Genomic DNA, 18424 nt, shown 5'->3' with positions numbered 1-18424 from the left:
ATGTGTTTGGCAAAAAGTATGAGTTTTGACATTTATGTCTAAACAATTCGTTAATAACCTACAACTCTCTTGCAACACTGTTATATCAGTTCAATACTAAAGAAAATAAAATACTCTCAAAAAACTCGAAAGAGAAACTTCTGTTAGAAATTTGCGTGTTGTGTTTCAAATTCAAACTCGTACATGAGTATCGTCTCTGTTCCCTACTCAATACTCTTGCTTACAAACTCAATGGAAAGGCGCGTTAACAAACACAATCAAAAATGTAGCCAATAAATTAAATTTAAACTTATAATACAGTCAAATAAGGAGAAAAAAGGGGTAAATCTCGGAATGAATGTTAGTAGAAATTTTTTTTGCTCAATATCTTCCTTTTGCCATTCTATAACATATCTCAAAAGTCTAGAAAAATCTCATGTCCGCTTGTCGCGATTTCAAGGCCAAATCGCGAAATGGAGATTTTCAAAATTAGCAAAAATAGGCTATGGTATTATATACACATATGATACATGATTTCAAGGTATATTTTAATGCTGATTCCAAAAAATCTAAAATTAAGACAATCTGACGTCTCTGGAAAAAGTTATACCTGTTTTTCATCTGTCAACTCATATTATTATAACAGTTGCAAACTTACTGCCGAAAAATCCTTAAAAGTTATGATAGACGAACCAAATTTTGCATGAAGATTTTAGAATCCATCATTATTAAAAATCAAAACGATCCCTTACAAAAAATATATACACCTACGAAATAATGGTATTTTTTGATGGAGGGGCAAATTTTAGGATATGCACTAAAGAAGATTCTTGTTCATCTTAGGAATAAGTGCAAATAGCCTAATTTTTTCATTTTAATCTTTGTTTGGATATTCTTTAATTACCCTCAAAAATCTAAAAAAATCTCATGTCCGCAAGACCTAATTTTCTTGGTTTGAAAATAAGGTGCAGATTTTAAAAAATTAATAAGAAAAGTTTAAATTTTTATATGTATACCAACTTAAGCGACATGATTTAAAGGTATTTTTTAACACTAATTCCAACAAAACTCACAAACAAGTCAACCTGACCATCCCTGAAAAGTAATGCACCTTATTCATGTTGATCTGACACAAATATCTAAGGTGTAGTTTTTCAATTTTTTTAAATCTGCACCTTATTTTCAAACCAAGAAAATTAGGACTTGCGGACATGAGATTTTTTTAAAATTTTTGAGGGTAATTAAAGAATATCCAAACAAAGATTAAAATGAAAAAATTAGCCTATTTGCACTTATTCCTAAGATGAACAAGAATCTTCTTTAGTGCATATTCTAAAATTTGCCCCTCCATCAAAAAATACCATTATTTCGTAGGTATATATATTTTTGTAATGGATTGTTTTGATTTTTAATAATGATGGATTCTAAAATCTTAATGCAAAATTTAGTTCATCTACCATAACTTTTAAGGGTTTTTCGGCAGTAAGTTTGCAACTGTTATAATAATAAGAGTTGACAGATGAAAAACAGGTATAACTTTTTCCAGAGACGTCAGATTGTCTTGATTTTAGATTTTTTGGAATCAGTATTTAAAAATACCTTGAAATCATGTATCATATGTGTATATAATACCATAGCCTATTATTGCTAATTTTGAAAATCTCCATTTCGCGATTTGACCTTGAAATCGCGACAAGCGGACATGAGATTTTTCTAGACTTTTGAGATATATTATAGAATGGCAAAAGGAAGATATTGAGCAAAAAAAATTTCTACTAACATTCATTCCGAGGTTAAACCCTTATTTGACTGGATTATAATTGATCACTGTGGCGTATGCGCAACATTTTTTTTTTTTTCTTAGTTTTTCATAACTAACAGAAACCTTAAGTCGTAATTTTTCAAATCCCTGTCGACTTTTTTGGATCAGGATTTAGAATCACAATGAAAAAAAGTTATCAATCTATTTGACTGTAATTTTTGTTATGAATTACTTGTTTTTTTGGTAAAGTTGAGAAACTGATATCGGCTTATTAGTCGATTGGTCGCGGCAAGGTGCAAGGAGCCTGTTTATCATCAAGCTACATCAAGCAACTTATATCGACGGACAAAAAAAAAACAATATTCAACTCCCATTAAATCCGGGGGAAATATTTTTTGAGCTCGAAATAATTTAAAAATGCTTATGCCAATTAGGGAGACCTATTGCAATCGTGAAATTGTGGGATTTTTTTTTTCATTTTGGCGTGTATTTCGTATTTACTTGATAAATGTGTAAGTATAGGTAATTGCCACCAATTGAGCTTTTAAAACCGAAATTCAACTGAATTCTCATAATCTAAGTTTTTTTTCATTTCAATATGGTTTCCGTGCATAACTTTATCACATAATATTTGGTAAATTTTAAAACTAGTTGGTGCAAAAGTAATGTGCAGCCTCAAATATACTCTTTATCAAATTTGTTCCATTTTGTGAGTGCTCTTACTTCATGTTTATGACATAAAATCAAAGAATTTTATGTTCAACACAGTACACATCGTACCCATTTTTATTGTGTCATAACAAAAAGGTTTCTTATAACGAAAAAGTGAAATAAATCTCTATGTAATATTCATTATGTATATCCTCAAGAATAATAATATATCAAAATTCTTTCTGTGACATATAAAAAAATTCTTTAGTAACACACAAAAATCAATGAGTGTTAAATCTCATGTATTACTTTTTATGTCCCAATTGTATACAAGTATAGAAAAAGAAAGCTTTTTAAACAATTTTCTCATATTCCGTTTTCTTATTCTCACTTGAATATGAAATATTTTATTGACATTGAAAAAAAAAATATATATGTATGTATTTTTGCAGAGGAAATGCACAAATTCATAGCGGAGCAACTACAAACCGGACGTGTTCCACTTTGTATTAATCCTCAAAGTGCTGCATTCAAAAGTTTTGCAAGGTAAGTTGTCATTTCAATGTTTTTTTTTTTTTATTTTTGTTTTTTTAAACTTTCACTATCATTGCACACTCCTTTTTACCTAAAAGTTTATATTTTTCTCTCTACTCTTTTATTCCTATATACTTTTTTGAATATTCTCTATATTTGTCTATTTATCACTTTTTTGTTAATTTATTTTTCTTTTTTTTTTACAAAAAAAAAACGAAAAATTTGTTACAAATCCTAATGTGCTGTGTTTTCTTGCAAACAAAATTAAAAAAAAAAATTGGTATTTTTCAATTCTGTTGGTTACATTTTTATATGTAAAATAAATTTTCTATTATGTGATGTTTTTTTTTTTTTTGCTATAAATTCAAACAATTTTTTAACTCCTGTTAAATATTAAATTAAAAAAATATTACAAATTTAATAATAATTTATTAAAAACAACAAACTTGTTTTACAACTCAAATAGCCAATGAGATAATCTACTAGTACCACTGCTGCTGTTGATGTTGATGCTGAAATATTAATTATTTATAAACAAAACAAAACAAAAAAAATAATAAATAAATACAAAAAAAAAAATTACATGAATGTCTATAGTCAACGTAAACAAAATATTAATATTCGAATAAAAGAAAAAATCAATTTTATACTGCACAATATTAAACATTATTAAAATATTTAAAAAAAAATATGAACATAAATGTCCTGCTGCCATCTTTAAATTGCAAATTTCTACCAATGGTTATCAACAGTCAAGTTCATTCTAATTAAAATATAAATGAAAGTTACTCTCTTACACGTCAAAATTCATCAACATAACAAAAAATAAATTATTTCATCCACGAGCAATGGGCATTCAAATTAAAAATAGGTGTGTAGACATATTATATTATAATTTTTAATTTTTTTAATAAAAAATATCTTTTTGTTTATTTTATTAATTATTGCCATTTCTTTTTTTGTTTTTTTTTTTTTTTTTTTTCATATTGCAAAATAGTAAAGAAAAAAAGAAAGCACAAACAACAATGAATTTTAAAAAAAATAAAATAAAATATTTAATCAATTTATTTTCCCCCATATTTCTCACTCACTAAACTTGGTGTTAAATAACTTAAATAATCTCTACATATTTTATAAACCAAATATGATGTGTGCATGTAATTAAAAAAAGAAAGAAAACAAATATGTATCATAATATTTCTTTTAATTTTTTTTTTATATATATGTCTATACAATGAAAATAATATTTGTGTTTATTTTTTTAATGCTTATAAATTAATATATCCTTTTTTTAAATAAAGAATAAATATTAATACATTGATATAGTAAAAACAAAAACTATTTAAAGAATGCCACTCTAAAATGAAAATATCGTTTTTAGAGCTTCAAACTTTAATCTTAGACCAAGTTTAAGGTAAAGTTTTATATTAACAAAATAGTTAACTTTGTCTATCGTTTTCTGAAATATAAATTTATTTTTTATTTCTTATGTGAAATATTGCTATTGGTTTTTCGAATTATTTATCTACATAAAACCGTCAAACTTATTATCCAACTCAAAACTTTATACAATGCCACAAACTTTTTACACAGATAAGTTTTTGTATTTACTTAAGTGCGTTTTGAGTAATTTGCTTCACCAAACTCTATCTGATATTTTAAGACTTTGAACATTTAGCTTGTTTCTGTGAGTCTTAATGTCTAGCAACAAAAACGTGTCTGTTTATAATTGGAGATCTGTCATACGGAGTATTTTCCTTAACTTCGAAAAAATGAAATATAATTCAAAGATAATGTGAGGAAATATTTAATTTTATCAAATTTCGGAACAAATCGAAAATCGACCCTCAAATAGACATTTTACTTTAGTCACAATATGTGTATTATCAAAAATGGTGGCTCATTTTATTTTATTTACCAGGAAGCCGTCAACTTTGTTTCATTTTAGTTATTTTTTTATTTTTTTTTGCTGATTATTCTTAAAAAAAAACATAAATTTTTGACTCACTGTCTTTTAACGGATTGATATTTCAAATCATACCAAAACAATAAATATGAAATTGTCGCAAATTTTGCGTCCATTAAGAGTTAATATTTAATCGACATTACTCACGTTCCAGTACAAAAAAAAAATTAAACATAACCAAGAAGATGAAATCACTGATTCACTCTGTAAGATGATTTTAAATAACTTGAGTGTGCTGAATTCAAAACTGTTTTCAGAATTATTAAATTACGGCTACTTTTTGATCTCTACTTATCACTTTTTTCGCTATAAAGTCTCAAAAACTAATTTTGAATTAAATGCTTTTTGATATTTGGTCTAAATAAAATATATATTTTTCCATATTACTTTGCTTTTTTTATCCAAATCAGTAGTCGAAAACAGGAATATACACACTTCAAATCTGCTTCAAAAAAAACATTAGTTACGTTAACCACTAAGATTTTGAGATATCATAAATTTATATTTCAAATATCTTTTAGAAAAAAATAATTTTGATATAAGAATAAACAAGAAACATATTTAAGACGATAAAATATAGCTTTTTGAAATTGCATAAGTAGTTTTGCAATACAAAATTTAACGGTGATGTAATTTGACGCCAAAAATCCCAAAAAAACGCGTTTTTGACATGTTAATATTCAAATATTTCAAAAATGTGACGTGCCAGTGAAATTTTGACTTCGGATTCGGAATCAGCACATACAAATGCTTTAGAAAAGTATGGTTTGGTTCAAACTCTATTTTCGTTGCTGGCCAGTGTTATAGTGTCGATATTTTGATACAAATTAACTATTTAATATTTTTAGTGTGTATGAGCTTCGTATTGAACATAACCACTTACGAATCGATACCAAACGTTGTCTTAAATAATATTCTAGTTTATTTTTTAACGTATACAACATAAGACCTTGTATTTCATAATTTTAAGTTTTTTTTTCTCACGATGTTTACTGTATACAATATACATATATTAGTTACATAAGCACACAATTTTTTTTGTTACCCCCCTCCGCCCCCCCTGTGACTAGTTAACCACAATAATATTTATTGTATATAAATCAAAATTTACTAACAAATTCTTAATTGGCGTGTTTTAAAAAAATAAAATTATTAATTATACATAATAGATAATTTTATGTTATTCCCCAACCAACAAAAAAAAATGTACTAAAAATTACAATGAAAAAATTAAATTTGGAATATTGTCTCAAAAAAATGGAAAAAAATATATATAAAAAAAGCAGCAGTGATTTTTAGTAGATGTCTCTCCAAAACTTTCATAAATAAAACAAAATTTTACCTTTAAACAAAAAATTTATAATTTATTTTTTTTTTTTTATTATTTTTCATTTTCTGTTTCTGTTTTTTTCCCTGGTTATATTGATTGTTTAATGTTTAAAAATGTGTTTGCTTCATTAGAATGAAATGTTTGCTGTAGTTTTTGTTACATTTTATTTTTTATTTCAATTTTTTTTTTATTTTGGTTTATGGTGTGCTGTTGTTCTCTAGAATGTTCTGTAACTTTTAGTAGTTTTATGTTAAATTAACCTATTTTTTTAAATAACATAAAACATTTAAATTCAATTAAGAGTTTTTAATAATTTTCTGCACTAAAATGATAAATCAGATGAATTTTACGTTACAAAAAACAAATAAACAAACAGAGCATGAGCAGAATTTTTGTCCATTAAACAGTCAATAAACATATATCACCTCTCACATCTAGAAAAACAACAACAGCAATAAATATATAAAATTTCATACAAATATATTTCATGTTCAAAATTATCTAATATTTTTTTCTGTTTTCAACTTTTTCCATACACAAATATTTTTTTTGCAGAAAATTACTAAGATCTGTTAAATGTCTTAAAACTTCTTCATCTGCTTCTGATGATACTGCTTGTAGCACACATAATAAAAATAATAATAAGAAAAAAATTAAAAAATCATGCTTTGGGTTAAGAAAAACACTTTCATCTCATTCAATTAAGAAGGCAACACTGACAATTATTTTAAAACCAATTGTTTTCTTATTTGCTGCTTAAATAAAAAAAAAAAATCATAAATAAGAACTAAAAAATAATGGTTGGTTATGGTTGTGCAAAAGTTAACATTTATTTAAAATAAGGATAAAAAGCTTAAACCAAAATCGAATTTAAATTGATGTGCCATTTAAATAAACATTTAAGCAAAGAATTTACAAATAAGTTATCATTATAAGGTTAGTGTGTTTTATTATTTCATTTAAATTAATATTTGTTTTTTTTTTTTTTGTTTCAAAAATCTATTGTAAATATTCGAGGGTTTAAATGCATTTTTTGATAAAAAAAAATAAGTGTATGGTGATGGTGTTAGAATTTAAAATAACAAAATAACAAAACAAAAGAATTTTCCTTATTTAAGTCTTAAAAATATTAAAATATTAATTTCACTCCATCCTTAAAAACAAGGAAAAATTAAACTTTTTTAGCTTTGAAGGTACTGTAGTAAGATAAAAAGTAGGCAATACAACTTTCTTACTTGCGATATAGGTACTATATCAAGGAGATAACATTTTTCCATGACATTACGATGGTAGAGAATGCCAAAATAGTGGGTCCCGGAAGTCCGTCTGTCTGTCTGTCTGTCTGTCTGTCTGTCTGTCTGTCTGTCTGTCTGTCTGTCTGTCTGTCTGTCTGTCTGTCTGTCTGTCTGTCTGTCTGTCTGTCTGTCTGTCTGTCTGTCTGTCTGTCTGTCTGTCTGTATGTCTGTCTGTCTGTATCTGTATAAGGAGCTACAGCCTAAACGGATGGACCGATTGACTTTAAACTTTGTATGTAGCATTTTTTGGAGACTCTCCAGAGGGGTTTTTGGAATTAATTTTTTTGGACCAAAAATAACGGTTCTTTTCATATACCGATTTTAGTAAATTTGAAATTGCTCAGAAACGGCTCCATAGATTTTGTTATTCGATTTCAACGAAACTTTTTGTGGAGAAGCATTTATATAATTTTAATATAAGCCAAAAATTTCGAAAAAAATAATTTTTGGATTAAAAAAAAAATTGAAAATTTTTTTTTTGAAAAATCAAATTTTTCGAAAACGGGACATTGAAATTTTTGAAATTTTGGTTTTAGATGTTGATTAGTGATTTCTACAAAATGGAATACCAATTTTATTTTAAAACTTTTTTTCCAAAAAATTATTTATAAAAAATTAGTGTTTTAAAAAACGGCTCTAACAATTTTGGAAATTTTTTTTTCTAAAAATGCATCTTAATATATCAATCAAAACTGCATTCTTGTTTTGGAGAAAAATTTGATTTCAGATTTTATTTTATTTTTTTTTTAAAACGAAATTTATTTTTTTTTTGTTTTGTACCTATAAAGTAGGTACCTACATTTTCCAAATTTCTATATAAAAAATCTTTAAAATTTAAACAACTTTAACTCTAAGAGCTAAGTTCGTGCGACCCAGTCGTGCATTTCATTTATTTATTTTTTTTTTTTTTCATTTACAAAAGTCTATAGGGAAAATATGAAATGGCACATTTTTATTGTTTATTTGTCACACGTAACAGTGCTTAGACAAGTATTTTAATACCTTTTCATCGTATACACATGCAGCATTTTGTTTGTTTTTTTTTTCTTTTGTAGACGTAGTCAAATCGTAGATAATGCTAGCAAGCGTTACTTGAAAGTTATACTCATTTGGAAAAAAAAACATAGAAATAATAATTTCTAGCGCCACTTCCAAAACAATTTTGCAGATTTATTTGCACTTCTTGCCGACAATCTGGTACCTTATTAATTTACTTCAAATTTAAGTTTTTTTTTATAATACCATATAATTTCAATCTCATATATGGCAATTTTTAAATTAAAGTAACAATGTGGTCACATAAAGTTAAATCATAAAAACATTAATTTCTAAAAAGTTTATAACATTGTGTTACTAAAAATTTACTTACATACATAATTCCAATTTTTGTTAAAACGTACAAACAAAAACAAAAAAATTAGTTTAGTTCATGTTTGGGTTAGAAGTTTCAACTTATGATGATAAATAGGAGCTAAGACATTTTTAAGTAATCAAAAGTCCGCAATAACATTAGAAATACTTTAAAAAAATTGATACTAAAAAGTAACGCAGGGGTTATCCAAGTACCTGAGGAGAATCTTACCTGCAAACAATTTGTTATCTAGCTTATTCTCCCTGACCATTGAGTATAATTTATTTAAAAGGTTACAATAACCAGACCTAAATGAGGAAAATTAAATAAAACTACATTAAGTTAAGTGATTTGAGTTTTCACATAGTAACGCAGTTAGCTAAGATTTTATTATCTTTATTATTACATGAAATCTTATGAGCAATTCCTTTTTTATATTATGAGAATAATGCTCTGGGACAGCAATATTTTGTATGAAAAACAACAGCGTTACCAAGATAGACCACAATGTTACCGTGATTTGCCAACAATTCGAACAAAATTTGAATTGGAATCTATTTTTCTATAACTCACTATAGTTTTTCTACTAATTTGTACTTTTTCATCATAAAAAGTAAAATTCAACCAAAGAAAATGTTCCTTTATATAAGTAGTTGTTTAATTATAAAACCTAGATCAGAAAATATCCAGTTTAGATTTTTTTAGCTGCAATTGAGTTAATACATTAAATGTGAAATCAGTTTAAGTAGGTATTTCAAGTATCGATTCATTTAAAAAATTTAACATAAAGTTGACGTTTATTTATTATTAAAAATTTAAAAAAAAAATTTAAGTACCTACTCTTTACTTTACTCTATCTATTTATGTAAAATATTTTTCTATGTAGCCTTTTATGCTTTTCAAAATAGGGGTTTTGGTTTATGGTATTCCGTGTATTAGTGCATGCATTTATGTTAGTTCATTATTCATACTAGAGCCGTTATTTTGTTGTTTGTGCTTTTCAAAATTCATTCAATTAAAAAAAAAAAAAATATATTATATTTTTTTGTAAATACCTATAATTTTTTTTAATAATTTAATAATTTTCAAAAAAAAAACAAAATTAATTCTAACTTTACAAATTTTATATTTTATTCTTTTTATTTATCACTCTATAGTTCCACCGTCGCCCATCCTTCAGAACTGCCTCCATCGCCACACCAATGGGAATGACGGCAAAATGAGGCGATAGCTGCCTAAAATAAATTACTTTCTGCCAAAATAAAATATTATTTTAATAATTCTTAACTATAAACATTAAAAAAAAAAAACAAAACTTAACAACAAACAACAAATTCATCATTTATTTAAGTTTTTTTTTTATAATATCAAACAAAATGATAAATAATCCTAAAAAAAAACACAAATTAAATTACATTGGACAACTTTAAAGAAACAAATTTAAAAAAAAAATTAAATTAAAACAAAACAACAAATAAATCATTCCACCATGGTATCGAAAGAGAAAAACAAAACTACTACTACTCACAACACACTAGTCGTCGTCGTCGCTGAAGATAAAAAAAATGAAGTTAAGTTATATAAACAAATTAAAAAAAAAAAAAAACAAAAAACTTACCACTAAATGGAAAAAAAGCACAACAACAAACACTCACCCTCGATCGATCATCGTAATTTGTTTGCCAAATTTACCTCAAGAAAAAAAAATAAAAAAAAAATAAAATACAATTTAAATAATTTGTTAAAAAAATAATTAAAAAAACAAAAAATGTAACTTAATTTTTAAAAGACTATTACAAGTAATATTCAATTTTTAAACAAAAACCAAAACAAAATAAAAAAATTATAAATGTCGTCGTCTTTGTATAAACAAAAAAAAAAAAAAAAAAACAAAACTCTAAATGAAACTTTTAATAACATTATAATGTCCTATCTATATATTAAAATATTTTTTTTTTTTCTTATCGAAAAAAATTAATATTAAAAAAAATTAATTTCTTATACAAAAAAAAACCTATAAAAGTGTAATGTAGTTATAGCGGAACAAACAAAAAAAAAATTAACATGTTAATTCATCGTTATTGTGAGGTGTCAGTATAATTAGTAACACACTTGTAACTATTTAATATTAAAAACAAAACAAAAAGAAAAGTTTTGAATTAAGACAATTTAAAGATAAGATTTTTTTGGCGGGAATTTGAAAAAAAAAGTAATTTTCAATTTTAAATATTTTATTTAAAACAACAATAAAAAAAAAAACTTAAAATTTGCTATGATTTGAAAAAAAAAAAAGAAAAAAATATTAATGAAAATATTACTTATCTATGGACTGATTTCGATTTAGTTTTAAATTTAAATTTAAATTAAAAAAATATAAATGTAATAAAAAAAAAATAAGGTAGAGATAATATCTTATCAGGAAAAAAGAAAACAAACGAGAAAAGAAATAATATGTATTTATATATATTTTTTATTATATAAATAATTCGTATATAATTTTTATTTTCAAATTTATGTAACTTTTATTATTTGATTTTTTTTTTTTAATTTTATATTGATGGAACTATTTGTTGCATATTTCAAAAAAAAATATTATTTTTTTTTGGTTGTCAAGACTCTACGGAATTTTATAACAAAATCATAATAAAAGTTGTCCTTATACAAGTATCACTTCGATTCATTTAGTTGTATTATTCATTTCTTTTATTTTTATGTTAAAAAATCATACAAAGTTGATTTCTCGTCCAAGCAAAGTGTAAATTAAAAATTAAAGACTAGAAACAGTGGGTTTTATGGACTCTTAATTTTGTATTATTTTCGGCAATAAGTCAATTATAATAGTAACGACTTATTTCATGAATTTTGTAGGTCTGATATTTTAAATCTGACATTTTTTTCCCAGAGAAAGTCCCTCTTTAAATATATTTGAGTATTTTCAGTGTTACGGGTGTGACATAAAATCTACATTGTTTTATTCAAATTGTTTCACTATTAGTAACTTATTTTAAGGTTACTTTGTCACAAACTGTTGAGATAAAATATGAAATGGGCATTTTATTACCAAATCACATCCTATCTTCCGATTTTGTTTCACAACATAATCGTAATTCTAATTTTCAAACTACACCAACTCACAACATCGGTTTTAACAACTGTTTAACTGATTGCGAATCGCAGGAGTTTTTAAGATTTTTAAATGTGAAATCGACTTCTTGGAATTTTTTTCTCATTTAAATTTTGACAAAAGCGTTAACCATATTCAGCTCTAAGCCGATTGTGATTGGGAGTTCTCTGGCTATATTGTGCCATTCCACCTTTAACCGAGAATCTTCCAGAACAATATTTTTTGATTTTGTTGACGTTGCCTGACTTTGATAGCACCGGTTAAAGAAAAAAAATTATATTCTGTCAAAAAGTCCCCATAAAAGTATTTTTTTTTTTTTTTCAAAACCTGTGTTTTTGAATGATATCAGTATTCTTTATCTGACGGTCAAAAGATAAAAATCACAGGATTTGCCAAAGTTTAAAAATAGCAATTTCTACATTTTTGGAATACATGTGTTATTTCTAAAAAGTCAAAAATTTGATTTGGTTTATCTTTGATACTTCAACTTTTTTAATTTGCAACTAAGGATGATAGCGTCGAAAACGCTTCTTTGAAAAAAAAAGAAATAAATTTAACATCAGCTCAAAAAAAATATATGTTTTGTTTTGAAGTTAAAAAACAAAAAATTGTGAAATTTGCTTTGCATTGCTCGCCTGTTCTGATTAAAGCTCGGTATAATTACAAACCTGCAGAACCAAACGAATAGGAAAAGCATTTTTTAAAATGAGTTTTCAATTGATTTTTCTTCAAAAACATCTTGTTTTTTTTTTTTAATTCATTCATATTCGTCAGAAATCGTACTAATTATGTGTTTCTACTGTAAGTTTTTATTTTCAACTATCAAATTCAACATTTTTATAGTTTCCATCTAAAATTACATTTAATTTTTAGTTAATTTTTTTATTATTTTAATTTTATTTTTTTATTAGAAACGAAAAAAAAAAAAACAAAAAACATTGTACATTTTTACGTAATCGTACTAAACAAAGTGGACACACTGCCCCAGTGAAAATTATTTTTTAAGTAAACTAAATTTACATCTTCTTAATTTTGATTTTCAAACAAATGAGAAATCTTTTAGAATTTTTTTTTTTCAATTTTTGATTAAAAAAGAACTCATTTTCAAAATTTCGAATAGACAAAACACTATAAATATAATTTTATTCAAAAAATTTTAGATTTATAAAGAAAATGCTAAAACAAATTTAAAGAAAAAAAAATAATAATTCAACTATTTTTAAGACTGAATTTTTTAATTGATTTGTGTTGTATTTTATTTCTTTTTTTGTTTAATTTTTCTTTTTATTTGACACAAAAATTAAAAACAAAATTTTAAACTAAAAATATATTCATTCTGTGTATGACGTCTCTGTCTCATACTTTTTAATAAATAATGAGATAAAAGAAAAGGATTTGTCGGTATATAAAACATTTTTTTAGTAGTACATAATATAAATACAAAATAAAATAAAAAAATATTAACAAATAAACTAAAATTTGACATAAATATAATAATAATTAATTGATTATTACTTGTACCTAAATATAGTGTGTCTTAAACGATAATATTCAAATGCTTAAACTTAAAAACAAAAAATATGTTTTTTTTTTCGAGAAAATTGCTTAAAGATCACTCTTGTTGGTAGAAGTTTTATAATTAATTTTTTTTTTTTTTATTTTATTTCTTTGTCTAAAAAATCATTTTTTTATATAAGAATGTTCATTCAAAATTTTAAACTTAAAATTATTTGATTTCATTTTTCTTATATTTAGATAGTACAAAATTTCGACTTCTTAATAATTATTTTTATAATTTTTAACTTTTTATCTTAAATGACAAATAAGAAAAAAAAAAATTAAATCAGAACTGAATGTAATTTAAAATTAACAAAAAAAAAATATATATATCTTCACCAAATCATCGTTCTCATTGTACACTCAACATTTTTATGATAATCTCAATATTTTACATGTGTAAATATATAATTTAAATAAATGTATTCATACTCATAAATTTAATAATTTTAAACAAAATATAAAAATAATAATAATAAAAAAAGAGATATGTAAGCAAAAATACAAGAAAAGAAAAAAATAAAAACACTCAACCGTTAATTTCCATTTGAATTATTTTTTATTAATATCAATGTATAACTCAATGCCTCAGATTTCTTTAAAACAAAAAAAAAACTATAATAATATATTTATTTAAATAATATTTAGCTAATACAGAACATTTTACATTTGAAAGTTAAATAATTTTTTTTTTAATTAATAAAAATTAATAATTTGCAAAATAAACTAAACAATCGTAAAATACAAACAACAAACACTTTTTATCAATCTTTCATATCGATCTCATTACATGTGCTCTGTTTGGGAAATTTTTTCACTTTCAAATTGTATTTTGTTTAGATTTTTTTTGCTTAAATATTTTATTGGAATAAATTTTCTTCTTAAACACAAATTTTGAAAAAAATAAAAAAAAGTATTTCAAAAATAAATAAATAAAAAAAATACTTTCTTTAAGTGATGCAAGTTTCTTACAGAGCCATTATAAAATAAATACATTTGTTTTTAGTTTAATTTCTTATATTTAAAAGAAATAATATTTTAATTAAATTTTTTTTAAACTATGTATCAATTAATTATATTATAATTACGAAAATACACTGCTCTTAACTAAAACAAAATGCTTATATAAATAGAGTAAGTCAATTTATTTCTTTGTATATAGTCTGTGTAAAATAAAAAGAAACAAAAAAGCTAGCTTCACACACAACCAACAATTATTATTATATATTATATTAAATGTTTATAATAAAAAAAAAATAAATTTTATTATCACATTGGTCATTATATAAATATAATCATCCAAACTGAAATCAATAAATATACCTATATACATACAATACAATACATTACATACATAATGAAAAAAAAAAATAAATATTTTTATATATTTTAATTTTTTTTTGTGAATTCATTTAAATTTTCTTTAAAATATTATAACAATTTATATATATAAAAATTAGTTTTAATTATAAATCATACAAACAAACAAGAAAGAAAGAAAAATCATCGCATTTCACAACCCCTTAGTGTTAATAATTAATATTGTTTGATTGATTTTTTTTTCTTAATAAATTAAGTTAATTTTTTTGAATTAATTTTTGTTCATCTTTCACTTCTTCTTCTTATGACAATGTTTAGATTTTAAGTTTATATGTTTATTTTTTTTTTTTTTCAAATTTAAAAATAAAATTGTAGATAAATAATAAAAACAAATATAAAATTAAATAAAACAAAACAAAAAAAAAATTAAATATAAAATAAAACAAAAAAACAATTATATTTTCTAAAAAGTAAATAAATGTGTGTTTTTATTTTCGTTAAGTGCTTGTGGTTGTTTTCGTTCTTTCAATTGATTTTGGATATCATTTGGTTTAGAAAAAACAAATACCTACAAAAAATACAAGTAATTTTTATTTTGTTGAATTTTGTTTGTTTATTTATTTCATGTACAAAATATTAATTTTGTTTTATAGATTATAAGATGTACATTTTTGAAATAAAGCAACAAGATTATCGTCGCCAACTCATCCAGTAATTGCATTTAATTAAAAATAATACAAAAAGTTTTGTATTGTTGTTTTTAGAAAACAATGCATTCTCTAGTAGTTTTTTTTAATATAAGGTTTTTTTTTGGGGCTAAGATTTTCTGTTTATTATTTTGAAAGACTTTAGAGACGCTAAGAAAGAATCAAGAAATGATTTTGTTCTTTTTATTATTGTGTTATTTTGCATTTTAAAGAAAACGGAGATGAATACTAAGTTACTGGAGACAATTTCAATGCTTGATTACTAACAAATGAACTTTCTTCATTAATGGTTACATCAAACAAAATGATAAGAACCGCATTTTTTAAGAGGACACGTTTATTTTGAAAAGGACGTGAATTCAAAAATAGTTTTGTTCTGGTTATGGTAAAACTGACTTCTTGGTGTAAGAAGATGTGTGACCAGCGATGCCAACTGAGGCATAATTATGCCTTTTAGGCATAATTTTATTAGCTTAGGCTTAGGCATTGAGGCTTATTTTTTGACAAAAAGGCATAATTTTTTCATTACACTCTTGATTTATGTTTTAAAAATTTCTTATAATTTTTTGAATATTTTGATAAAGAAAAAAAAACTTTAAAATTAATATATTACATATTTTAAATACAAGTTGTTTGAAATTTTATTTACAGAATTCGTGTTACCATTTAACTCTTGGTAGTGTTTAATTTTTCGAAGAATTTTGTGCACACTTATCAATTTTACTAGAAAAGAATATGCAAAAAGCGATTTTGTTGCTATAAAAAGGTCTAAACCGCTTGCAAATATGCTATTATTTCTTATTGGTGAAAAAAAAAACTGGTCGCTAATTTCTAAATTCTAAGAAATCTAATTGAGGTTTTTTATTTGAAAAGGCATAATTTTTTTTCAAGTGAGGCATAATTTTGAGTGAATGGGTTGGCAACGCTGTGTGTGACCAAGTCTGGAACAGTTTTTTTTTTTTTTAATACAAGTTTAACAACCTCGATGTTTAGAGGTTTTTTTTTTGCTTTTGATCAGGAGGTATTTAGGCAGCAAAAACATGTAAAATCTCTTAAAATCATTTAAGAAAGGTTTTTTAAATATGTTGATAGAAATGACGAACAGTTTTCAAGTCATGGATAAGTTATATTTCCGCAGTTCCAGAGGAAATTGGTTGGTAGTACCTCTGTGTTTATGTATGTGGAAAAACATTAGGGTGCATTACAATTTTCTCCTAATCTTCAATGCTGTGTGGGTTGATTTGTATTGTAATATCTTTCAAAATAGATATTCAGAACACTAAATTTAATTTTCGATGATTGACTATCGACAAGAGTCGTCTATAATAGTAAAACGTCACTCTCAATAAGAACCTAAATTTTCATTATTTAGAATAGAATTGTAATGTAACGATTGATGTTTCAGCCACAAAGTTACAGTAATTTACAAATGCAAAATGCCTTGATTTTCTTCAGTGTTGAATCTGAAGCAATTTTGAATTTCGTCTATGGTTTTTGAAATGTTGTAGACTTTTTGTCCCCAAAGACACACAAGATCGGATTTGGCAAAGCTTATTTAAAAATATGTGGGTCTCTGGCGGCTAGAATCAGAAAAAAAGACGTGGTAACATCTTTTCAAGCTTTCCACTTTTTTATTAGGAATTATTATTTTTAAAAGTTGGTAAGAGTTATGAATTAGCCGTTTAGTATCCAAACTCTATCGTTATGAAAAGAACATCGAGATATAAATATTCCACATACGCCCGAGTGACCAGCGTATGTTTTGAATTTTTTTTTTGTTTGTAATTAGTAATTCGAACTTTTGTGCAATATTCTGAAATTGCAGTCTGAAAGCGCACAGTGCTTTTCGGAACTATGTTGTTTTCTTCCAATATTTTGCTAATGTTTCAGAGACAAGAAATCAAAGTTTATCCATGAAAAATGTATGCCTTTTGCAAGTTTACATGCACATCAAATAAACAAATATTAAATTAAAAAAAAATATATGTGCAGGCCAAAACTCAACTTGCTTGCAGATTCAAACTTTCGAATAATTTTGTAAGATTTAATACAAGCTGTTAAATTACTTGCGATCAACTTGTACTCAATCGTGTGGCTAAACTATGAGCTAACCAACATAAAAGTGTCATGTTCAGTATAAGCTTTGTAGTCCAAATAATGGACATTTTCTGAATTGGTTTCAGGTTTTTGAGCAGACAAATTGAATGAAACTAAATGTTTGTCAATTAAAATTAAATGTTTTTAATTTATTTTCAAAAAGGTAAGTAAAAGTAAAGAATTTGCTGAAGTAGATCTTTTTTTTTAAATTATATTTAACAAATTAATTCAACCTTTAGCCGTTTTAATGTTAAAATATATAAAAAAAAAATACTTTGAACACTAATATATAATATTATTTAATATTTTAAATTATTTACTAATATAATCGATAGGAAGTATATAATCAACAAAACTGTAATTGTAAATAAAATAATTTTTAAAACTAAAACATAAATTAACTGATGGCTGTTTCTATTTATAGATAAAAATAACATGTAAGTAACAATTCAATGGATGTAGCTATGTGTATAAAATTTGGGTTTACTTAACTAATAAATATTCAATCACCCAACAACTTACAATCCTTTAATTCTTTTAAAGAAATTAAAATTCGTAAATTCGTTAAATAAAAAAATTGGAAACATGTAATTACATTTTTTTAAACGTTCTTTACGTTTTATACTATATAAAACTTGAAAGAAAAACATTTAATTACTACCATACAACCTTAAAAAAAAAAAAAAACAAAACAAAAAACTATTAAAGACACCCACATTAATTCTCACGCTAATTCGAAAGTAATTTTGGT

At 24.2% G+C, this 18424-nt stretch overlaps 1 protein-coding gene across 2 annotated transcripts in view; it reads left to right on the top strand.

Annotated features, from left to right (window-relative positions):
- LOC129912582 (serine/threonine-protein kinase NLK) overlaps positions 1-10481 on the top strand; it is a 224624-nt gene extending 214143 nt beyond the window's left edge. Inside the window, exons 6-8 of one of the 2 annotated variants that reach the window (XR_008771859.1) lie at positions 2845-2938; positions 3393-3797; positions 10026-10481. Coding sequence is in view for 1 of the 2 variants with exons in the window: in XM_055990893.1 (XP_055846868.1) it covers positions 2845-2938; positions 10026-10080 (149 nt within the window). In the remaining variant the exon portion in view is untranslated. The remainder of the gene's footprint in view (positions 1-2844; positions 2939-3392; positions 3798-10025) is intronic. The other variant, XM_055990893.1, reaches the window with a different exon arrangement.
- The last annotated feature ends 7943 nt before the right edge of the window (positions 10482-18424 follow it).

Source organism: Episyrphus balteatus, chromosome 2 (genome assembly GCF_945859705.1).
Source record: "Episyrphus balteatus chromosome 2, idEpiBalt1.1, whole genome shotgun sequence".
NCBI classification, from domain to species: domain Eukaryota; kingdom Metazoa; phylum Arthropoda; class Insecta; order Diptera; family Syrphidae; genus Episyrphus; species Episyrphus balteatus.
The sequence above is the reverse complement of the archived record's forward strand: the minus strand, read 5'-3'. Positions and strand labels throughout refer to the sequence as shown.